Source organism: Pristiophorus japonicus, chromosome 4, assembly GCF_044704955.1.
Source record: "Pristiophorus japonicus isolate sPriJap1 chromosome 4, sPriJap1.hap1, whole genome shotgun sequence".
NCBI lineage: Eukaryota > Metazoa > Chordata > Chondrichthyes > Pristiophoridae > Pristiophorus > Pristiophorus japonicus.
Window position 1 is genome coordinate 312,197,210 of NC_091980.1, and position 25,270 is coordinate 312,222,479.

The 25,270-nt window shown below is 49.9% G+C and overlaps 1 protein-coding gene and 1 long non-coding RNA gene across 2 annotated transcripts in view; one reads left to right on the forward strand and one right to left on the reverse strand.

The window, feature by feature from the left end:
• The window catches only part of LOC139263511 (uncharacterized), a 229,872-nt gene that overhangs the window by 74,945 nt on the left and 129,657 nt on the right, over positions 1-25,270 (reverse strand). The window lies entirely within an intron of this gene.
• Positions 1-25,270, forward strand: part of LOC139261938 (protein phosphatase 1 regulatory subunit 36) — an 82,814-nt gene that overhangs the window by 37,633 nt on the left and 19,911 nt on the right. The window contains exons 6-10 of the mRNA XM_070877106.1: positions 2,876-2,945; positions 8,993-9,091; positions 12,776-12,916; positions 14,632-14,674; positions 21,909-22,075. Coding sequence (XP_070733207.1) covers positions 2,876-2,945; positions 8,993-9,091; positions 12,776-12,916; positions 14,632-14,674; positions 21,909-22,075 — 520 coding nt within the window. The remainder of the gene's footprint in view (positions 1-2,875; positions 2,946-8,992; positions 9,092-12,775; positions 12,917-14,631; positions 14,675-21,908; positions 22,076-25,270) is intronic.

Below are 25,270 nucleotides of genomic sequence, written 5' to 3' on the forward strand. Positions count from 1 at the left end.
TAGGCTGACACTCCCAGTGCAGTACTGAGTTATAAACGCAATGTATTTACAACATGGAGCCCCAATCTATAGTAAATGTTGTCACATGTCCATTTTGAATCGGGCAGGTCAATTTTTAAATTCAATGCCAGTTACTTTTTTAAAAGTGCATTTCCCCCCCCTCACAGCTATGTATTTGGGTGCAGTGACATTGTGATCAGCTTCAGGTGTTTGGATGGACTTTTAATGATTCAAGATGAGGAAAACTAATTATGTGACCCGAGCATATAATCCAGGCTGACACACCAGGGCAGTACTGAGGGAGTGCTGCACTGTCGGAGGGGCAGTACTGAGGGAGTGCTGCACTGTCGGAGGGGCAGTACTGAGGGAGTGCTGCACTGTCGGAGGAGCAGTACTGAGGGAGTGCTGCACTGTCGGAGGGGCAGTACTGAGGGAGTGCCGCACTGTCAGAGGGGCAGTACTGAGGGAGTGCTGCAGTGTCGGAGGGGCAGTACTGAGGGAGTGCTGCACTGTTGCAGGAGCAGTACTGAGGGAGTGTTGCACTGTCGGAGGGGCAGTACTGAGGGAGTGCTGCACATCGGAGGGGCAGTACTGAGGGAGCACTGCACTGTTGCAGGGGCAGTACTGAGGGAGTGCTGCATTCTCGGAGGAGCAGTACTGAACGACGCTGCACTGTCGGAGGGGCAGTATTGAGGGAGTGAAACACTGTCGGAGGGGCAGTATTGAGGGAGCGCTGCACTGTCGGAGGGGCAGTACTGAGGGAGTACTGCAATGTCGGAGAGGCAGTACTGAGGGAGCGCTGCACTGTCAGAGGGGTAGTACTGAGGTAGCGCTGCACTGTCAGAGGAGCAGTACTGGGGAAGCGTTGCACTGTTTGAGGGGCAGTACTGACGGAGCGCAGTACTGAGGGAGCGCTGCACAGTCGGAGGGTCAGTACTGAAGGAGCGCCGCACTGTCAGAGGGCCAGTACTGAGAGAGCGCCGCACTGTTGGAGGGGCAGTACTGAGGAAGCGCTGCACTGTCGGAGGGGCAGTACTGAGAGAGCGCTGCACTGTCGGAGGGCCAGTACTGAGGGATCGCTGCACTGTCGGAGGGCCAGTACCGAGGGAGTACTGCACTGTCGGAGGGGCAGTACCGAGGGAGCGTTGCACTGTCGGAGGGCCAGTATTGAGGGAGAGCTGCATTGTCGGAGGTGCTGTCTCTCGGATGAGATGTTAAACCGAGGCCCTATCTGCTCTCTCGGGTGGGTGTAAACGTTCCAATGGCAGTATTAGAGAAACAACAGGGGAGGTTCTCCCCGTTCCTGACTTTGGCGGGTGTGAACTCACACTGTGCCCGCAGTGCCACGCTGCAGTGGGGAGATAATGAGAGCCTGAAGCGAGATGCCCCAATTGGTGTGTGCCATGTCATTTGTCCAAAGCCCTGGCCATTAGACAGTCGGTGGAGCTCCTGAGTGTTCAGATGTTCCTCAATTCACAATCCAAACCTACTGAACAGCCAGCACTTCCCCTCATCTCTTCTCAATGCGTTACGAGGAGGAGCTGCTCTACAATCTGTCTGCACACAGTATAGAAGGGATATAGAGGCACTGGAGAAGGCACAAAACAGATTTACAAGGATGATGCCAGAGGGTATACCTATCAGGAAAGGATGAAGAGGCTGGGCCTCTTTTCTCTTGAAGAGAGTAGGCTGAGGGGTGACCTAATAGAGGTCTTTAAAATGATGAGAGGTTTTGATAGAGTGGATACAGAGAGAATATTCCCACTTGTGGGGAAGAGCATAACGAGAGGCCATCAATATAAGATAGTCACCAAGAAATCCAATGGGGAATTCAGGACTAACCTCTTTACCCAGAGAGGGGTGAGAATGTGGAACTCGCTGCCACAGGGAGGGGTTGAGGTGAATAGTATCGATGCATTTAAGGGGAGGCTGGACAAGAATAGAGGGTTATGATGATAGAGTTAGATGAGGAAAACCGGGAGGAGGCTCGAGTGGAGCATAAACACCGGCATGGACTGGTTGGGCCTGTTTCTGTGCTGATTATCCGATGTAATCCTATGTAACTACAAGAAAATAAGAAATAGGAGCAGGATTAGGCCATACGGCCCCTCGAGCCTGTTCTGCCACTCAACAAGATCAGGGCTGATCTTCTGTCTCGCCCCCACTTTCCTGCCCGATTCCCATGTCCCATTGATTCCCTGATCGATCTCAGTCTTGAATATACTCAACGACTGAATATCTACAGCTCTCTGGGATAGAGAATTCCAAAGATTCACCACCCTCTGAGTGAAGAAATTCCTCCTTTTCTCAGTCCTAAATGGCCTTGTCCAGAGACTGTGACCCCTGGGTCTAGACACTCCAGCCGGGGGAAACAACCTCTCAGCATCTATCCTGTCAATCCCCCTCAGAATCTTGTATGTTCCAATGAGATCGCCTCTCATTCCTCTAAACTCCAGAGAGTATCGGCCCAATCTACTCAACCTCTCCTCATAGGACAGCCCTGTCATTCCATGGATCAACCTGGTGAACCTCCGTTGCACTCCCTCTATGGCAAGTATATCCTTCCTTAGATAAGGAGACCAAAACTGTACACAGTGCTCCAGGTGCGGTCTCACTGGCCCATTCTGCTCAATCTCTCCTCGTAGGTCAGCCCATTCATCCCAGGAATCAATCTATGGTTGGGCTGGAATCAGAGCAAAACATGCCCTCACATAAAGCCGTGGATCTGGGTTATACAGGAGGCCGAGGTGAGCAGCAAGCAACAGTGGAGCAGGTGACTGAAAGTGGGAGCTCTTTGTAAACAGGGTCATTGTGTAAATCATGCTCAGGATATTGGTTATTGTGATACAACCTGTTGCTGTTCTTCCCCTCACAGACGCCGCTTTCCTTTTACTGAAAGAAAATGACTCAATGACCATTCCGACACTGTTTCAGCCAATGTTGGGGTAAGAGCCTGTCTCTGTGCTGGCCTATTGCTGTGTGCTGCTGTCGTTCTGTCCCTGCCCCTAACAGCAGGGGAGTTCTCCCCAGGGGACAATATTTATCCCTCAACCAACATCACTAAAAACAGATTATCACATCGCTACTTGTGGGAGCTTGCTGTGCGCAAATTGGCTGCTGCGTTTCCACATTACGACAGTGACCACACTCCAAAAAGTACTTCATTAGCTGTAAAACGCTTTGGGACGTCCTGAGATGGTAAAAGGCACAATAGCGATAGGAGTCTTTCTTTCTCTCCATTTATCTCTCTCTTTCGGAGTGTGCACCTTGCACCGCTCCCTCCCTCACTACCACTCTCCCTCTCCGTCTCTTTCTCTCTCCCGCTCTCTCTGCCTCCCTCCCTCTCCCTCCCTCCCACTCTCCCTCCCGCTCTCTCTCTCTCCCTCCTGCCCTCTCTCTCCCTCCCGCACTCTCTCTCCCTCCCGCTCTCCCTCTCCTTCTCCCTCTCCTTCTCTCTCTCCCTCCATCCCTCTCTCCCTCCCGCTCTCCCTCCCTCCCTCTCTCCCTCGCTCTTTCTCTCTCCCTCCCGCTCTCCCTCCCCCTCTCTCTCCCTCCTGCTCTCCTCTCTCTCCCTCCCTCCCGCTCTCCCTCCTTCACTCCTTCCCTCCCTCTCTCCCTTCTTCCCTCCCTCTCTCCCTCCCTCCCTCCTTCTCTCTCTCTCTCTCTTTCTGCCGCTCTCCCTCCCTCTTTCTCTCCCTCCCTTGCTCCTCCCTCCCGCTCTCTCTCTCTCTCTCTCTCTCTCTCTCTTTCTCCCTCCCTCCTGCTCTCCCTCCCGCTCTCTCTCCCTCCTGCTCTCCCTCCCCCTCTCTCTCCCTCCTGCTCTCTCTCCTCCTCTCTCTCCCTCCCGCTCTCTCCCTCTCCCGCTCTCCCTCCCTCCCTCCCTCTCTCTCTTTCTCTCTTTCTCCTTCCCTCCCGCTCTCCCTCCCGCTCTCTCTCCCTCCCGCTCTCCCTCCCTCCCGCTCTCCCTCCCTCCCTCTCTCTTTCTCCCGCTCTCCCTCCCTCTCTCCTCCCTCCCTCTCCCTCCCTCTCTATCTTTCTGTGCATGTCTCTCAGCCACTGTTTGAATCTCTCTGTCTCTCACGTTTTTCCCTGTCTGTCTCTGTCAGTTATTCTGAGAGCAATGTTACTTTAACTGTGGGGGCAGTCTCTGCCGGTCTCGGTGGGGGAGTGGTGGTTTTACCCCGGCCCACGACCTCACCGGAGAGTGAATCCGGGCGCGGTGTAACACTGGCGCACCACCCCCACCCCGACGGCTGAGTTAGGTTAAAATGACGCCCCCTCTGTCTCTCTCCACCACCCCACCCCCACCATTTCTTCAAGTCTGTCTCTCTAATGTCTGTTTCTGTTTCTCTTCCTTTAGTTCTTTTTGGTAGGGTTTTGATAGACTAAATGAGGAGATCAGGAAGGCCAAGGGGATGGAGTATAAAAGCAGGGAAGTCTTGCTACAGTTATATAAGATATTGGTGAGGCCACACCTGGAGTACTGCGTGCAGTTTTGGTTTCCGTATTTACGAAAGGATATACTTGCTTTGGAGGCAGTTCAGAGAAGGTTCACTAGGCTGATTCCAGGGATGAGGGGGTTGACTTATGGTGAAAGGTTGAGTAGGTTGGGCCTCTACTCATTGGAATTCAGAAGAATGAGAGGTGATCTTATCAAAACATATAAGATTATGAGGGGGCTTGACAAGGTGGATGCAGAGAGGATGTTTCCACTGATAGGGGAGACAAGAACTAGAGGGCATGATCTTAGAATAAGGGGCCGCCCATTTAAAACAGAGATGCTGAGACATTTTTTCTCTCAGAGGGTTGTAAATCTGTGGAATTCGCTGCCTCAGTGAGCTGTGGAAGCTGGGACATTGAATACATTTAAGACTGTTATGTATGCAATAAAGGTACAAACTGAGTACTGTTTAACTGAACAAGGTACAACCTTGTTTCTGCTTTATTACGGCCCAAAGTAACTGACTCACAAAATGGCTGGCCTTTTATACCAGAGCAGCACCATCTGCGTGTTGCTCAGTGGCCTCCGACAATGACACCATCTGGTGGCTACAAACAGCATGTACATAACAAGACAAAGACAGAAATAGACAGTTTCTTAACTGATAAGGTAATCAGGGGTTATGGAGTGTGGGCAGGGAAGTGGACCTGAGTCCATGATCAGATCAGCCAAGATAGTATAAAATGGCGGAGCAGGCTCGAGTATGGCTTACTCCTGCTCCTATTTCTTATGTTCTTATGTTAAACTGTTTCCAGTGGCAGAAGGGTCGGTAACCAGAGAACACAGATTTAAAGTAATTAACAAAAGAACCTATGGGGTGACGAGGAGAATTTTTTTTATGCGGCGAGTTGTTGTGATCTGGAATTATTTTTTTTAAATTCGTTCTGGGATGTGGGCATCGCTGACAAGGTCAGCATTAAGGAGGCGGGGTGGCATTGCTGATTAAAGAGGAAATTAATGCAATAGTAAGAAAGGACATTAGCTTGAATGATGTGAAATCGGTAACGGAATATTAAGGGGCAGAAAACGCTAGTGGGAGTTGTGTACAGACCACCAAACAGTAGTAGTAAGGTTGGGGACAGCATCAAACAAGAAATTAGGGTTGCATGCAATAAAGATACAGCAGTTATCGTGGGTGACTTTAATCTACACATTGATTGGGCTAACCAAACTGGTAGCAATGCGGTGGAGGAGGATTTCCTGGAGTGTATTAGGGATGGTTTACTTGATCAATATGTCGAGGAACCAACTAGGGAGCAGGCCATCCTAGACTGGGTGATGTGTAATGAGAAAGGACTAATTAGCAATCTTGTTGTGCGAGGCCCCTTGGGGAAGAGTGACCATAATATGGTAGAATTCTTTATTAAGATGGAGAGTGACACAGTTAATTCAGAGACTAGGGTCCTGAACTTAAGGAAAGCTAACTTCGATGGTTTGAGGCGTGAATTGGCTAGAATAGACTGGCGAATGATACTTAAAGGGTTGACGATGGATAGGCAATAGCAAACATTTAAAGATCACATGGATGAACTTCAGCAATTGTACATCCCTGCCTGGAGTAAAAATAAAACGGTGAAGGTGGCTCAACCGTGGCTAACAAGGGAAATTAAGGATAGTGTTAAATCCAAGGACGAGGCACATAAATTGGCCAGAAAAAGCAGCAAACCTGAGGACTGGGAGAAATTTAGAATTCAGCAGAGGAGGACAAAGGGTTTAATTAGGAAGGGGAAAATAGAGTATGAGAGGAAGCTTGCTGGGAACATAAAAACTGACTGCAAAAGCTTCTATAGATATATGAAGAGAAAAAGATTAGTGAAGACAAACGTAGGTCCCTTGCAGTCAGATTCAGGTGAATTTATAATGGGGAACAAAGAAATGGCAGGCCAATTGAACAAATACTTTGGTTCTGTCTTCACGAAGTAAGACACAAATGACCTTCCGGAAGTACTAGGGGACCGAGGGTCTAGTGAGAAGGAGGAACTGAAGGATATCCTTATTAGGTGGGAAATTATGTTAGGGAAATTGATGGGATTGAAGGCTGATAAATCACCGGGACCTGATAGTCTGCATCCCAGAGTACTTAAGGAAGTGACCCTAGAAATAGTGAATGCATTGGTGATCATTTTCCAACAGTCTATCCACTCTGGATCAGTTCCTATGGACTGGAGGGTAGCTAATGTAACACAACTTTTTTAAAAGGGAGGGAGAGAGAAAGCAGGTAATTATAGACTGGTTAGCCTGACATCAGTAGTGGGGAAAATGTTGGAATCAATTATTAAGGATGAAATGGCAGCGCATTTGGAAAGCAGTGACAAAGATCAGTCCAAAGACATGGATAGAGAACTGGTTGGCAGACAGGAAGCAGAGAATCGGAATAAACGGGTCCTTTTCAGAATGGCAGGCAGTGACTAATGGAGTGCCGCAGGGCTCAGTGCTGGGACCCCAGCTCTTTAGAATATGCATCAATGATTTGGATGGAGGAATTGAGTGTAATATCTCCAAGTTTGCAGATGACACTAAACTGGGTGGCGGTGTGAGCTGTGAGGGGGACGCTAGGAGGCTGCATGGTGACTTGGACAGGTTAGGTGAGTGGGCAAATGCATGGCAGATGCAGTATAATGTGGATAAGTGTGAGGTTATCCACTTTGGGGGAAAAAACACGAAGACAGAATATTATCTGAATGGCGGCAGATTAGGAAAAGGGGAGGTGCAACGAGACCTGGGTGTCATGGTTCATCAGTCATTGAAAGTGGGCATGCAGGTACAGCAGGTGGTGAAGAAGGCAAATGATATGTTGGCCTTCATAGCTAGGGGATTTGAGTATAGGAGCAGGGAGGTCTTACTACAGTTGTACAGGGCCTTGGTGAGGCCACACCTGGAATATTGTGTTCAGTTTTGGTCTCCTAATCTGAGGAAGGACGTTCTTGCTATTGAGGGAGTGCAGCGAAGGTTCACCAGACTGATTCCAGGGATGGCTGGACTGTCATATGAGGAGAGACTGGATCAGCTGGGCCTTTATACTTTGGAGTTTAGAAGGATGAGAGGGGATCTCATAGAAACATATAAGATTCTGACGGGTCTGGACAGGTTAGATGCAGGTAGAATGTTCCCGATGTTGGGGAAGTCCAGAACCAGGGGACACAGTCTTAGGATAAGAGGTAGGCCATTTAGAACTGAGATGAGGAGAAACTTATTCACTCAGAGAGTTGTTAACCTGTGGAATTCCCTGCCGCAGAGAGTTGTTGATGCCAGTTCATTGGATATATTCAAAAGGGAGTTAGATATGGCCCTTACGGCTAAGGGGATCAAGGGGTATGGAGAGAAAGCAGGAAAGGTGTACTGAGGGAATGATCAGCCATGATCTTATTGAATGGTGGTACAGGCTCGAAGGGCTGAATGGCCTACTCCTGCACCTATTTTCTATGTTTCTATGCCTATCCCTAATTGACCAGAACTAGCCAACAACACCACCGAGTTCACAATCACCAGTATAGCTACTGTCAGACACCCGGCAACATTCAATGTAGGAATCGCGACAGTCAATTTGCGCACAGCAAGCTCCCACAAACGGCAATGCGATAATGACCAGATAATCTGTTTCAGGTATTGGTTGAGGGATAAATTATTGGCCAGGACACCGGGGAGAATTCCCTTGTTCTTCTTCGAACCTGTTATATATGCAGACTCTAGATATGCTCTCTCTGTAGTTACATAAGATGGAGACTTGTTACCTGATGTACTTTCAATCAGGTTTACACTGTGTATATTCTATGCTGGCACCACTAGAGGGTGCAACTGGTGGAGACCGAGGTTTCCTGCCCCTGCGGCAGAAGCTGTCCACCAGAGGGCACTGTGGTGGGAGACCTGAGGATCACCTGCATAGGTGTGCAGGGCCCAGTTTAAAAGGCTGCCCACCATGCTTGTGCCTCACTCTGGAGCTACGAATAAAGGACCAAGGTCACTACAGTTTGAGTACAACGCATTGTCTCGTGGAGTCATTCATAAGTACATTACAGAAACAGTTGTTGTGGGAGCTTTTACATCCAAATGAGAGAGAAGACGGGGTTTAATGTCTCATCTGAAAGACGGCCCCTCCGACAGTGCTGCACTCCCTCAGTACTACACTGGGAGCATCAGCCGGGATATTTGTGTTCAAGTCTCTGGAGTGGGACTGTGAACCCACGACCTTCTGGCTCAGAGGCGAGAGTGCTACTCACTGAGCCACAACTGACACCTAACTGTAAAAGTCTTCCTGCAGTAGTAAAGGGGTGGTGAACAGGAGGAGAGTAAGTCAGGGAGGGGAAGAAAGAAAGCTGAACTTTTCAAGGTGGTTGTGGTAAAGGGTCTCCCGATGAAATGTCGACCCGTCATCCTTTCCCTGCGCCGGACAAAACTGCAGTGCGTTTGTCCAACGTTTCCCGTTTTCATTTCTGATTTTGGCTGGTTGGATCTCACTGTGTAAAATGCCTCCTGTTTCCTTCGTTTTTCCAGGACTCGCCAGTTGAATGAATTCCTCATGGCTTTGCTCAATTACTTTAATCCATTTCTTTATAAGTTTGAATTGGAAACCAAGCCGAGACAGTTCATGACGTAAGTGGGTCCCACTGAAAGTATTGGGAAACATATCGACAGTTTGTAACTGGGCGGACGCTTAATGGAGGCATTCAAAACTATAATGGGTATTATTAGAGTACATGTGGAGAAACTATTCCCAGTGGTCGGAGGGTCGATGACCGGAGGGCACAGAGTTAAGATTATCGGCAAAAGAGGGGGCGATGAGGGTGAAAAACCTTCACGTAGCGAGTTGTTGTGATCTGAGCTGGCGGTGGAAATACATTCAATAACTTTCAACGGGAATTGGAGAGGAAAAATTGACATGGCTATGGGGGAAAGGGCAGGGGGAGTGGGACTAATTGGATCGCTATACTAATGAGCCGGCACAGGCACGATCGGCCGAATGGCTTCCTTCTGTGCTGCAACATTCTATGATTCTCAAAGCAAGCACCTGACGGGGAGGAAGTAGCTGGGGAGTCAGAAACTGAGCACCAGTGAAAACGAGGAGCTGGGGGTGAAAGAGAGGGAAAGTGCCATTCTTTCATGGAACCCCCCCCACCCCCTCCTCGGCTGAGGAGCCTCAGGATCCAACTCTGGAGGGCTCAATGTTTGGAAGAGCAAGGATTAGGGAGCATCGGTCTCATGGGCAGGGAGAGGGGGAAGGGTTTTACACGCGTGTGGTTGAGGTGGTGGATAGATGGGTCGAGGTTCATCCCCTGGAACACACTGCAGGAAGATTGTCGTGTTCTGCACAAACTCCCCGGGAGATCCTGTGAGGAGCTTCCAACAACATCAGTGGCTTCTTGTGCGAGTCACAGGCACTTTCAGCGTGACACTTTCACAGGCCTTCCGAGACCTGGCTGGGACCACTTAGTCTCTGATCGCAACACCATCTTGCATTTATATAGCACCTTTAACGTCCCAAGGTGATTCACAGGAGCGATTATCAAACAAAGTTTAACACCGAACCACATAAAGGAAATATTAGGACAGGTGAACAAATGCTTAGCCAAAGGTTTTAAGAAGCGTCTTAAAGGAGGAGAGAGAGTGGTTTCAGGAGGGAATTCCAGAGCTTGGGGCCCAGGCAGCTGAAGGCACGGCCACCAATGGCGGAGCGATTAAATCAGGACTTGAGAACGTGACAGAGTGCTTACATACACAATAGTCCGCTCCGTCACACTTCCTGTAGTTCCATGGGTCTCATTGTATCTTTTGAACCCCTCAGTTATGTGGAAGGCATATTGGAGACATCAGCCATGTCTACAGGAGATCACCTTCAAAGAAAGAATTGGATTTACATAGCGCCTTTCATGACCATTGGATTTCTCAAAGCGCTTTACAACCATTGAAGTACTTCTGGAGTATAGTCACTGTTGTAATGTAGGAAACGCGGCAGCCAACTTGCGCACAGCAAGCTCCCACAAACAACAATGTGATAATGACCAAATAATCTGTTTTTTTGTTATATCGATTGAGGGACAAATATTGGCCAGAACACTGGGGATAACTCCCCTGCTCTTCTTCGAAATTGTGCCATGGGATCTTTTACGTCCAGCTGAGAGAGCAGACGGGGCCTCGGTTTAACGTCTCATCCGAAAGACGGCACCTCTGACAGTGCAGCACTCCCTCAGGACTGCACTGGAGTGTCAGCCTAGATTTTTTTTTGTGCTCAAGTCCCTGGAGTGCGAATTGAACTCACAACCTTCTGCCTCAGAAGTGAAAGTGTTACCCACTGAGCCACAGCTGACACTAACCTATCTAGACACGCGGCTCAGAAAGCTGGCATGGTGGATTGCTGCAAGGGTTTCTGGCACATATGCAGAATAAGGTGCTTGGCATCACCCACTGGATGCACATTGAAGATCAGCCATGATCTTATTAAATGGCGGAGCAGGCTAGAGGTGCCAAATGGCCTACTCCTGCTCCTATATATTATGTTCTTATGAAAACTTCTCCTATTCGGGGGAGGGGGGGATGGTGTCACACAAGGCACTTGATGGTACAGAAGTCCAATTAATTGCTCCGTGTTCCTGTAGGAATCCTGCGAGTCTGAAGAAGTGGATTGCTCTCTCTCTGGTTCTATTGGGATTGATATATTGATATGACCGGTGCATCCCTCCTAAATGGGGCATCATTGATTCTCTTTACACAAAGGCAGGTTGCTGTTTGACTGATGTTGCAAAGATCACTAGAGACTTAAAAAAAAAATTGTTCACGGGCTGGGTGTCGCTGGCAAGGCCAGCATTTATTGCCCATCCCTAATTGCCCTTGGTGGTGAGCTGCCTTCTTGAACCGCTGCAGTCCGTGTGGTGAAGGTGCTCCCACAGTGCTGTTAGGGAGGGAGTTCCAGGATTTTGACCCAGCGACGATGAAGGAACGGCCGATATATTTCCCAGTCAGGATGGTGTGTGACTTGGAGGGGAACGTGGAGGTGGTGGTGTCCTTCTAGATAGTAGAGGTCGCGGGTTTGGGAGGTGCTGCCGAAGAAGCCTTGGCGAGTTGCTGCAGTGCATCTTGTAGATGGTGCACACTGCAGCCATGGTGCGCCGGTGGTGGAGGGAGTGAATGTTGGAGGTGGTGGATGGGGTGCCAATCAAGCGGCTGCTTTGTCCTGGATGATGTCAAGCTTCTTGAGTGTTGTTGGAGCTGCACTCATCCAGGCAAGTGGGGAGTGTTCCATCACACTCCTGACTTGTGCCGTGTAGATGGTGGAAAGGCTTTGGGGAGTCAGGAGGTGTGACACTGGTCACAGAATACCCAGCCTCTGACCTGCTCTTGTAGCCACAGTATTTATGTGGCTGGTCCAGTTAAGTTTCTGGTCAATGGTGACCCCCAGGATGTTGATGGTGGGGGGTTTGGTGATGGTAATGCCGTTGAATGTCAAGGGACGGTGGTTAGACTCTCGCTTGTTGGAGATAGTCATTGCCTGGCACTTGTGTGGTGCGAATGTTACTTGCCACTTATCAGCTCAAGCCTGAATGTTGTCCAGGTCTTGCTGCATGTGGGCATGGACTGCTCCATTATCTGAGGAGTTGCGAATGGAACTGAACACTGTGCAGTCATCAGCGAACATCCCCACTTCTGACCTTATGATGGAGGGAAGATCATTGATGAAGCAGCTGAAGATGGTTGGGCCTAGGCCACTGCCCTGAGGTACTCCTGCAGCGATGTCCTGGGGCTGGGATTGGCCTGGTGGGGTTGATTGGCCTCCAACAATCCTTGTGCTAGGCATGACTCCAGCCAGTGGAGAGTTTTCTGCCTCATTCCCAGTGACTTAAATTGTACTGGGGCTCCTTGATGGCACACTCGGTCAAATGCTGCCTTGGTCAAGGGCAGTGACACTCATCTCAGCTCTGGAATTCAGCTCTTTTTTCCATGTTTGGGAATATGGGGAGAAGGTGGGTCGGTGGGGTTTGGGATATGGGGAAGTGGGTGCGTGGGGTTGGGGGATAAGGGGAAGTGGGTGCGTGGGGTTGGGGGACATGGGGAAATGGGTAGGTGGGGTTTGGGACATGGGGAAGTGGGTAGGTGGGGTTTGGGACATGGGGAGAAGGAGGGTAGGTGAAATTGGAGAATATGGGGAAAATGTGGGTAGGTGGGGTTTGGGATATGGGGAGAAGGAGGGTGTGGGGTTGCTCTAAGAATGTGGGAGGGGCTTGTTGAGCCTGATGGCCTTTGCTGTTCCTAACAATGTTTTTGAACATGTCCTGTTTACCCCAGAAATATCTGCGTTCTGGAGAAAACCGAACTGGTTGAAGTTGAGAGTAAGATGGAGCTGGCACGGAAGCACCTGGCACAGACGTACTCCGGGCTGTTGCTGGGCTTGGGCATGGCAGACCAGCACCACATGGCCTGCGGCAAGTGAGTCCACGTCACACGACTTCTTCAATTTAAATCTGTTAAATCTCCTCTTAACCTTCTCTGCTCTAAGGAGAACAACTCCAGCTTGCTCCAGTTTCTCCACATAACTGAAGTCTTGCGTCCCTGGTACCATTCTAGTAAACCTCCTCTGCACCCTCTCCAAGGCCTTGGCATCCTTCCCACAAGCCCAGAGTCCAACACAAACGGGCAGAAATCCGGTTACGCCCCTTTTGCGGCCGGTCACTAAGGTGAGGCGGGACGTCTTGTGCCCGGCGCAGAAGTCCCGCCACGCGACCTAAATTGGGGTCACTGCCCCCCCCCGAGAGGAAGTGGAGCGCAATGTCGGGGCGATCACAGGGCCTTCCCCTTCCGTTAAAGGGGTGGTGGTGGTGGAGGGGTGGGGGTCCACGCTGCGAACTCGGCAGCGGGGCGAGGGGCCTCCACCCGGGGGATGCGGCATGCCGTGAAGCGGTGTGCCGGGCTGCACCGTCGAGAAATCACACGGAGGCCGGACCGGTAAGTCAGAGGACAACACAAAAAGGCGCCACGCACCCCCACTTTAATTTTCGCCCCGCAGTTTGCGACCCGTGAGGCTAGCGCTGACATCGCCCGTGGCCTCGCGGGGCCAATCTCCGGCGCGGGACGAAAACGGGCGGCGATGCGCACGGCAATGATGTCATTGACAGTTGACCGGCGGCCCGGGGCGCTAACCGTGGAGCGCGGCGCTGCTGGGACAGCACCTCCCAAATCTCCGGGTGAAGAGTGTCTTGCGGCCCCCCCCACCCCCGGTAGAGGCTAACGGGGCTACAAAAAGGTCAATTTCGCCCCCGCTGACTCTCGGCAGAGGGAGGAGAGGAAGGCATTTCAGTTTTGTGGAGTGTGCATCATCATCATCATCATCACAGGCAGTCCCTGGGAATCGAGGAAGACTTGCTTCCACTCTTAACATGAGTTCTTTGGTGGCGGCCAATACGAGAGCCACAGTCCCTGTCACAGGTGGGACAGATAGTGGTTGAAGGAAGGGGAGGGTGGGACAGGTTTGCCGCACGCTCCTTCCGCTGCCTGTGCTTGATTTCTGCATGCTCTCGGCGACGAGACTCGAGGTGCTCAGCGCCCTCCTGGATGCACTTCCTCCACTTCGGGCGGTCTTTGGCCAGGGACTCCCCAGGTGTCGGTGGGGATGTTGCACTTTATCAGGGAGGCTTTGAGGGTGTCCTTGTAACGTTTCCTCTGCCCACTTTTGGCTCACTTGCCGTGAAGATAGTTCCGAGTAGAGCGCTTGCTTTGGGAGTCTCGTGTCGGGGCATGCGGACAATGTGGCCTCGCCCAGCGGAGCTGATCGAGTGTGGTCAGTGCTTCAATGCTGGAGATGTTGGTCTGGACGAGGACGCTGACGTTGGTGCGTCTGTCCTCCCAGGGGATTTGTAGGATCTTGCGGAGACATCGTTGGTGGTATTTCTCCAACAACTTGAGGTGTCTACTGTACATGGTCCATGTCTCTGAGCCATACAGGAGGGTGGGTATTACTACAGCCCTGTAGACCAAGAGCTTGGTGGCAGTGTGGTGGCAGTGTGGAGTGTGCAGGACGTCATCATCAGCACTCCTGAGTCTTGCGGCAGCTGTCCTTCTGCGAATAAGTACGCGAAACATCGGATGGTTTCGTACCCTGCTGGGTTTGGAATGAGGCAAAAGTAACTGGTTTGATCTGTTGACAGAGCCATTGGATCATTCACCCATAAGGACAGGCATCTGTTTGAGGTGAGTGACACTTTCACACACTCGGGCAACTCATTGGCCTCACCACCCTTCCAGGTAAAATGATGGAATGGCCATCAAGGGTAAACTGTACCGTAACAATACAACAAACAGCAGCCAGTGTGCATTCAAACAGCAGCCCTCCCTGCCCAACAACCTCGGCACTTTTTCGAGGAAGCGACACTCTGTCTGGACTGTAGATGTTGCCCCTTCCAAGTATTTATCCAATTCCCTTTTGAAAGTTAAGACTGGATCTTCTTCATCGCCCCCTCTGCTTCTTTTGCCAATCACCTTCAATCGATGTCGTCTGGTTACCGGCCCTCCTGACACTGGGAAAAGTTTCTCCTCATTTACTCTGTCAAAACCTTTCTGAAAAACAAACTTACTCCGTTGCCCCATTGCTGTCTGGCCCTTAGCCAACTTTGTATACATGCTTGAAGGAGAACAACCCCAGCTTCTCCAGTCTCGCCACACAACATAGAAACATAGAAAATAGGTGCAGTAGGCCATTCGGCCCTTCGAGCCTGCACCACCATTCAATAAGATCATGGCTGATCATTCCCTCAGTACCCCTTTCCTGCTTTCTCTCCATACCCCTTGATCCCTTTAGCCGTAAGGGCCACATCTAACTCCCTTTTGAATATATCCAATGAACTGGCCTCAACAACTCTCTGCGGCAGGGAATTCCACAGGTTAACAACTCTCTGAGTGAAGAAGTTTCTCCTCATCTCAGTCCTAAATGGCTTACCCCTTATCCTTAGACTGTAACCCCTGGTTCTGGACTTCCCCAACATCGGGAACGTTCTTCCTGCACCTAACCTGTCCAGTCCCATCAGAATTTTACATGTTTCGATGAGATCCCCTCTCATTCTTCTAAACTCCAGTGAATACAGGCCCAGTCGATCCAGTCTCTCCTCATATGTCAGTCCTGCCATCCCGGAAATCAGTCTGGTGAACCTTCACTGCACTCCCTCAATAGCAAGAACGTTCTTCCACAGATTAGGAGACCAAAACTGAACACAAAATTCCAGATGAGGCCTCACTAAGGCCCTCTACAACTGTAGTAAGACCTCCCTGCTCCTATACTCAAATCCCCTCACTATGAAGGCCAACGTGGCATTTGCCTTCCTCACCACCTGCTGTACCTGCATGCCAACTTTCAATGACTGATGCACCATGACACCCAGGTCTCGTTGCACCTCCCCTTTTCCTAATCTGCCGCCATTCAGATAATATTCTGCCTTCGTGTTTTTGCCCCCAAAATGGATAACCTCACATTTATCCACATTATACTGCATCTGCCATGCATTTGCCCACTCACCTAACCTGTCCAAGTCACCCTGCAGCCTCTTAGCATCCTCCTCACAGCTCACCCCACCACCCAGCTTAGTGTCATCTGCAAACTTGGAGATATTACACTCAATTCCTTCATCCAAATCATTAATGTATATTGTAAAGAGCTGGGGTCCCAGCACTGAGCCCTGCAGCACCCCACTAGTCACTGCCTGCCATTCTGAAAAGGACCCGTTTATCCCGACTCTCTGCTTCCTGTCTGCCAACCAGTTCTTTATCCACATCAATACATTACCCACAATACCATGTGCTTTAATTTTGCACATCAATCTCTTGTGTGGGTACTTGTCAAAAGCTTTTTGAAAGTCCAAATACCCCACATCCACTGATTCTCCCTTGTCCACTCTATTAGTTATATCCTCCAAAAATTCTAGAAGATTTGTCAAGCATGATTTCCCTTTCATAAATCCATGCTGACTTGGACCGATCCTGTTACTGCTTTCCAAATGCGCTGCTATTACATCTTTAATAATTAATTCCAACATTTCCCCCACTACTGATGTCAGGCTAACCGGTCTATAATTACCCGTTTTCTCTCTCCCTCCTTTTTTAAAAAGTGGGGTTACATTAGCTACCCTCTAGTCCATAGGAACTGATCCAAAGTCAATAGACTGTTGGAAAATGACCACCAATGCATCCACAATTTCTCCGGCCACTTCCTTAAGTACTCTGGGATGTAGACTATCAGGCCCTGGGGATTTATCAGCCTTCAATCCCATCAATTTCCCTAACACAATTTCCTGACTAATAAGAATTTCCTTCAGTTCCTCTTTCTCGCTAGACTCTCGGTCCCCTAGTATTTCCGGAAGGTTATTTGTGTCTTCCTTCGTGAAGACAGAACCAAAGTATTTGTTTAACTGGTCTGCCATTTCTTTGTTCCCCATTATAAATTCACCTGATTCTGACTACAAGGGACCTATGTTTGTCTTCACTAATCTTTTTCTCTTCACATATCTATAGAAGTTTTTGCATTCAGTTTTTATGTTCCCAGCAAGCTTCCTCTCATACTCTATTTTCCCCCTCCTAATTAAACCCTTTGTCCTCCTCTGCTGAATTCTAAATTTCTCCCAGTCCTCAGGTTTGCTACTTTTTCTGGCCAATTTATATGCCTCTTCCTTGGATTTAACACTATCCCTAATTTCCCTTGTTAGCCACGGTTGAGCCACCTTCCCCGTTTTATTTTTACTCCAGACAGGGATGTACAATTGTTGAAGTTCATCCATGTGATCTTTAAATGTTTGCCATTGCCGAGCCACTGTCAATCCTTTAAGTGTCATTCGCCAGTCTATTCTAGCCAATTCCATCAAAGTTACCTTTCCTTAAGTTCAGGACCCTAGTCTCTGAATTAACTGTGTCACTCTCCATCTTAATAAAGAATTCTTCCATCTTCCATATTATGGTCACTCTTCCCCAAACTGAAGTCCCTTGTACCTGGTACCATTCCAGTAAACCTCCTCTGTACCCTCTCTAAGGCCTTGACATCCTTCCTAAAGTGTGGTGCCCAGAATTGGACACAATCCTCCAGCTAACGTCTAACCAGGGTTTTAGAAAGGTTTAGCATAACTTCCTTGCTTTTGTACTCTGTGCCTCTGTTTGTAAAGCCAAAGATCCCATATGCCTTTCCAACACCCTTCTCAACTTGTCCTCCTATCTATAAAGACTTGTGTACGTACACTGCCATATCTCTCGGTTCCCACACCCTTTGGATTACACAGCTTCCTAGCAGATTCTTCCTACCAGAATGACTCACTTCACACTTCTCTGCATTAAGTTTAATCTGCCATGTGTCTGTCTATTTCACCAGTGTGTCTATGCCCTCCTGACGTCTGTTAGTATCCCCTTCACTGTTAACTACATTTCCCAGTTTCACATCAGCTGCAAACTTTGAAATGATGGCCTCTGTACCCAAGTCCACTTTATTAATGTATATCAAAAAGAGCAGTGTTCCTAATACTGATCCCTGGGGAACTGTACACCTCATTCCAGTCTGAGAAACAACCGTTCACCACTACTCTCTGCTTTCTGTCATAGAATCATAGAAGTTTTCGGCACAGTAGGAGGCCATTCGGCCCATCGTGTCTGGGTCGGCCGAAAAAGAGCTATCCAGCTTAATCCCACTTTCCAGCTCTTGGTCCGTAACCTTGTAGGTTACGGCACTTCAAGTGTATATCCAAGTACTTTTTAAATGTGGTGAGGGTTTCTGCCTCTACCACCCTTTCAGGCAGTGAGTTCCAGACCCCCACCCCCGGGGTGAAGAAATTTCCCCTCAAATCCCCTCTAAACCTTCTACCAATTACTTTGTCTATGCGCCCTGGTTATTGACCTCTCTGCTAAGGGAAATAGGTCCTCCTATCCACTCTACCCAGGCCCCTCATAATTTTATATACCTCAATTAAATTTCTCCTCAGCCTCCTCTGTTCCAAAAAAACAACCCCAGCCTATCCAATCTTTCTTCATAGCTAAAACGCTACAGTTCTGGTAACATCCTCGTAAATCTCCTCTGCATCCCTCTCTACTGCAATCCATCTTTCCTGTAATGCGGTGACCAGAACTGCACGCAGTACTCTAGCTGTGGCCTAACTAGTGTTTTATACAGTTCTAACATAACCTCCCTTGTATTCTATGCTTCGGCTCATAAAGGCAAGTATTCCGTATGCATTTTTAACCACCTTATCCACCTGGCCTGCTACCTTCAGGGATCTGTGGACCTGCACTCCAAGGTCCCTTTATTCCTCTACACTTCTCAGTGTCCTACAATTTAATGTGTATTCCCTTGCCTTGGTAGACCTCCCCAAATGCATTACCTCACACTTCTCCAGATTGAATTCCCTTTGCCACTGTTCAGCACACATCTTAATTGTGCCCCCTACATTGAAGTCTCGTGGCTGAAATTGGTGAAGGGCAAGTGCTGCCCAAAGAACTGCCGATGGCCGCCGAGATACCTGACGGTACTCTGGGTGGGGTTTTCGGCAAAAAGGTAGTGCTGCACTGTTGGAGGTGCCGTCTTTCGGATGAGACGTTAAACCGAGGCCCCGTGTGCTCTCTCAGGTAAATGATCCCATGGCACTATTTTGGAGAAGAGCAGGGGAGTTATCCCCAGTGTCCTGGCCAATATTAATCCCTTAGCCAACTCACCATTATCTGGTCATTATCACAGTGCTGTTTGTGGGAGCTTGCTGTGCACAAATTGGCTGCCGTGTTCGAAACAAAGAAAATAGGTGCAGGAGTAGGCCATTCGGCCCTTCGAGCCTGCACTGCCATTCTATGAGTTCATGGCTGAACATGCAACTTCAGTACCCCCTTCCTGCTTTCTCGCCATACCCCTTGATCCCCCTAGTGGTAAGGACTACATCTAACTCCTTTTTGAATATATTTAGTGAATTGTTTCCCACATTACAACAGTGACTACACTACAAAAATATTTCGTTGTAAAACGCTTTCAGAGAGGGCTGGGAGAGACCAGAATAAAGAATGGTAGTCATGAAAGGCGCTATATAAATGCAATTCTTTCTTTTATTTTCACAGTTCATATTAAGATAATATGGCTAATTTTTCCCCCAGTATTAGCCAGTTCGACCTGAAATATTAACTCTGTTTCTCTCTCCATAGACGCTGCCTGACCTGCTGAGTATTTCCAGTGTTCTCTCATTTTATTTCAAATTCCGGCATCCACAGTATTTTGCTTTTGGATTAGGATAATTGAAGGCCCCCATTACCACAACTCTAAAGTTCTTGCATCTTTATGCAATTTTCTCCTCGATCTCCTTCCCGCTATTTGGTGCTATATCCCACTATAGTTACACCCAGCAGCACTATAGCCCCTCAATTATTCCTTAATTCGAACCAAGTAGATTGCGTTTTAGAACGCTCAAGTACATCATCCCTCTGCAGCGCTGGAACAGTATCTTTGATCAATACTGCCTTTATCTTCCTTCCTTATCTTTCCCGAATACCTTGTAGCCAGGAATATTAAGTGTCCATTCCTCCCCTTGTTTGAGAAAAATCTCTGTTATTGCCACTATGTCATACTTGGGCCTGCAGCTCACTGACCTTGTTTGCCCCACAGGCACGCTAAACCCATCTTACACTGCCACGCTCTGTCCCCCTGTCTGGTAACTCCTGTTTCTGAACCGTTCTTTATACTGGTCTCTCTCAGCCCTCTCTGCACCTCGTATCTCCACTCTACTGCTTCATCCTGGTGCCCCTACCCCTGGTGAATTAGATTAAACCCTCCACCACAGCACTGGTGAGAACATTGGTCCCAGTTTACAGTGAAGTTGCTGGAGCGGGAACTCCCCTGCTATTCATTGAAATAGTTCCATGGGATCTTTTACATCAACCGACGGGGCCTCGGTTTTACGTCTTATCTGAAAGACGGCACCTTCGACAATGCGACGCTCCCTCAGTACTGACCCTCCGACAGTGCGGCACTCCCTCAGTACTGCCCCTCCGACAGTGCGGCACTCCCTCAGTACTGCCCCTCTGACAGTCCAGCGCTCCCTCAGTACTGCCCCTCCGACAGTGCGGCACTCCCTCAGTACTGCCCCTCCGACAGTGCAGCACTCCCTCAGTACTGCCCCTCTGACAGTCCAGCGCTCCCTCAGTACTGCCCCTCCGACAGTGCGGCACTCCCTCAGTACTGTCCCTCTGACAGTCCAGCGCTCCCTCAGTACTGCCCCTCCGACAGTGCGGCAGTCCCTCAGTACTGCCCCTCCGACAGTGCGGCACTCCCTCAGTACTGCCCCTCTAACAGTCCAGCGCTCTCTCAGGACTGCCCCTCCGACAGTGCGGCACTCCCTCAGGACTGCCCCTCCGACAGTGCGGCGCTCCCTCAGTACTGCCCCTCCGACAGTGCGGCGCTCCCTCAGTACTGCCCCTCCGACAGTGCGGCGCTCCCTCAGTACTGCCCCTCCGACAGTGCGGCGCTCCCTCAGTACTGCCCCTCTGACAGTGCAGTGCTCCCTCAGTACTGCCGTTCCGACAGTGCAGCACTCCCTCAGTACTGCCCCTCTGACAGTCCAGCACTCCCTCAGTACTGCCCCTCCGACAGTGCGGCACTCCCTCAGTACTGCCCCTCCGACAGTGCGGCACTCCCTCAGTACTGCCGTTCTGACAGTGCAGTGCTCCCTCAGTACTGCTCCTCTGACAGTGCAGCATTCCCTCAGTACTGCACTGGGAGAGTCAGTCTCGATTATGTGCTCAAGTCCCTGGAGTGAGACTTGAACCCACAACCTTCTGACTCAGGCGAGAGTGCTTCCCACTGAACCATGGTTGATGCTTTGCCTATTTGTTCTGTTTTAAAGTTACTAATGCTGTTCCTCACATTACACCACCTCTATAACTATAATATTGGGGTTTGTTTCACTGTCTGAATGGGAGCTGAAAATTTCTTTCGGGCAGTGGTCAACTGAGGAGATTCCCTGGAAGAGTCCGCAGTCTAAGGTGTGAGATTTATTACACAAACTCGGGTTGTATTCCCTGGAATTTCGAAGGTTAAGGGGTGATCTGATCAAAGTTTTCAAGATATTAAAAGGAACTATTTCTGCTGGTTGGGGCGTCTAGGACTAGGGGGGCACAGTCTAAAGATTAGAGCCAGACCTTTCAGGAGTGAAATTAGGAAACACTTCTGCACACAAAGAGTGGTAGAAGTGTGGAACTCTCTTCTGCAAACTCTCTTCTGCTGAATCAATTGTTAATTTTAAATCTGAGATTGATAGATTTCTGTTTATCAAAGGGATTAAGGGAAATGGGGCAAAGGCGGATGTATGGAGATCAGCCATGATCTCACTGAATGCGGGAACAGGCTCGAGGGGCTGAATGGCCTCCTCCTGTTCTTCTGTTCCTATATTCCGAGATACTGAGTGGCCTCCTCTTGTAATTTCAGTGCCTTTATACCTACTGTACATACGTCACGTGGGTGACCTACAGCAGGAAGAACATGGATGTGATCAAGTCTGAGGTGGGGCGATTGCTTCGCTCCAACGTATTCAACAAGGCTCAGTTACAGAAGGGGGTGGAAACAAACTTAAAACCATCCATAGGAGAATACAGGTAACACTGAGAAAATATCAGAGCAAAGAAACTTTCCGTTTGAAATCAAATGCTTCAATTTTTCGCTCTCTTTTCTCCCCTCCTCTCCTGAAGGTGCTGACTCTCACTGGGGTATGGGTCCCCATCTCTCCTGAGTAAAACTCCCTCTACACTGTCCCATCAAACACTCCCAGGGCAGGTACAGGGGGTTAGATACAGAGTAAAGCTCCCTCTACACTGTCCCATCAAACACTCCCAGGGCAGGTACAGCACGGGGTTAGATACAGAGTAAAGCTCCCTCTACACTGTCCCATCAAACACTCCCAGGGCAGGTACAGCACGGGGTTAGATACAGAGTAAAGCTCCCTCTGCACTGTCCCATCAAACACATCCAGGGCAGGTACAGGGGGTTAGATACAGAGTAAAGCTCCCTCTACACTGTCCCATCAAACACTCCCAGGGCAGGTACAGCACGTTAGATACAGAGTAAAGCTCCCTCTACACTGTCCCATCAAACACTCCCAGGGCAGGTACAGCACGTTAGATACAGAGTAAAGCTCCCTCTACACTGTCTCTTCAAACACTCCCAGGGCAGGTACAGCACAGGGTTAGATACAGAGTAAAGCTCCCTCTACACTGTCCCATCAAACACTCCCAGGGCAGGTACACGGGGTTAGATACAGAGTAAAGCTCCCTCTACACTGTCCCATCAAACACTCCCAGGGCAGGTACAGCACGGGGTTAGATACAGAGTAAAGCTCCCTCTACACTGTCCCATCAAACACTCCCAGAGCAGGTACAGCACGGGGTTAGATACAGAGTAAAGCTCCCTCTACACTGTCCCATCAAACACTCCCAGGGCAGGTACAGCACGTTAGATACAGAGTAAAGCTCCCTCTACACTGTCTCCTCAAACACTCCCAGGGCAGGTACAGGTTAGATACAGAGTAAAGCTCCCTCTACACTGTCCCATCAAACACTCCCAGAGCAGGTACAGCACGGGGTTAGATACAGAGTAAAGCTCCCTCTACACTGTCCCATCAAACACTCCCAGGGCAGGTACAGCACGTTAGATACAGAGTAAAGCTCCCTCTACACTGTCCCATCAAACACTCCCAGGGCAGGTACAATGTGCCTGAGCTCCAACTCCTGATGATTTAGCCTCCAGTTACCATTTACCTGTCTGATTGAGATTGCCAGTTTTGTGCTTATTGGTGCTACATTAAGGGGACGGGGCAGAGAGGGGAGTGCGGGGGGGCAGTGAGCGGGTGGGGAGGGGGTGGGGCTGGAAGGGGTGCGGGGAGGGGGCCGGTGGGGTAGGGGGCGGTGAGGAGGCAGGGCGGGGGCAGGTTCGGGGTGGGGGGGAGGTGGCGCAACGGTGTTTGGCAATCCATTATGGCATTGACGCCATTGAATTGTATTGTGTTCCGAACACAGATGAGGCCGCACACAGGGAGGTTAAAGTAACAGTGACCTGTCTTAAGACACTCCAGAGTGAGGAACAGGCCTTCGGGGCCGGCTTATATGCAGTGCTCCCAAGGGATGCTGGGATCCCTTGGGACTTCAGGGGATGCGCTCCCTGGTGGCGGAACATGGGAGTGCATGCTTTACAGATACACAACATCACTCCCCCGCCCCAAAGTCAAAGTGAAAACTATTTACAAGGTGAGGCGGTCGGGAGCCTTTCTTTCCCTGGTGGACTGCCTCGGTACAAATGTCTGTTCTGGTGTGTTGGCTGTGCCCTCGCTGGGCTGGCGTGTTGTTAGCCCTGCAGGGCTGCTGGGTGAGCCTGGCCTTGCTGGGCTGTTGGGCGTGATGGGTTCGATTTCCTGGTCCGGGGTGGTGTCATTGATCTTTTGGGTGTGTGTTGTGGGCTCGAAAAAGGTGGTGTCTGCTGTGGGTTGTTCAGGGCAGTCTGTGAACCTCAGCCTCGTTTGGTCCAGGTGCTTTCTGCAAATTTGTCCATTGTCTAGTTTGACTACAAACACTCTACTTCCTTCTTTAGCTATCACTGTGCCCACAATCCACTTGGGACCATGTCCATAGTTTAGCACATACACAGGGTCATTCAGATCAATTTCCCGTGACACAGTGGCGCGACCATCGTTTACATTTTGTTGCTGTCGCCTGCTCTCTACCTGATCATGCAGGTTAAGGTAAACCAGCGCGAGTCTGGTTTTAAGTGTCCTTTTCATGAGTAGCTCAGCTGGGGACACGCCTGTGAGCGAGTGCGGTCTCGTGCGATAGCTGAACAGTACTCGGTACAGGCGGGTCTGGAGTGAGCCTTCTGTGACTCATTTGAGTCTCTGTTTGATTGTTTGTACTGCCTGCTCTGCCTGCCCATTGGTGGCTGGATTAAACGGGGCCGAGGTGACATGTTTGATCCCATTGCGGGTCATGAATTCTTTAAATTCGGCACTGGTGAAACATGGTCCGTTGTCACTGACCAGTACGTCAGGCAGGCCGTGGGTGACAAACATGGCCCTCAGGCTTTCAATGGTGGCAGTGGCAGTGCTTCCCGACATTATTTCACATTCAATCCATTTTGAAAAAGCATCCACCACCAGCAGGAACATTTTACCGAGAAACGGGCCCACATAGTCAACATGGATCCTCGACCATGGTCTGGAGGGCCAGGACCACAAACTTAGTGGTGTCTCTCTGGGCGTGTTGCTCAACTGAGCACACACGCTGCATTGCCATACACAGGACTCCAAGTCAGAGTCGATACCGGGCCACCACACGTGGGATCTGGCTATTGCTTTCATCATTACTATACGCAGTTGTGTGCTGTGGAGATCCGAGATGAACGTCTCCCTGCCCTTTTTGGGTAGCACTACGCAGTTACCCCACAACAGGCAGTCTGCCTGAATGGACAGCTTGTCCTTTCACCGCTGGAATGGCTTGATTAGCTCTTGCATTTCAACGGGGATGCTGGCCCAGCTCCCATGCAGTACACAGTTTTTTACTAGGGACAGCAGAGGATCTTGGCTGGTCCAAGACCTAATCTGGCGGGCCATGACAGGTGATTTATCATTTTCAAACGCTTCCATGACCATCAACAAGTCTGCGGGCTGCGCCACCATCAACAAGTTTGCAGGCTGCGCCATTTCCACCCCCGTGGTGGGAAATGGTAGCCGACTGAGAGCACAGTTCTCGGTGCCTGGCCTGTGGCGGATGGTATAGTTATACACTGATAGTGCGAGTGCCCACCTT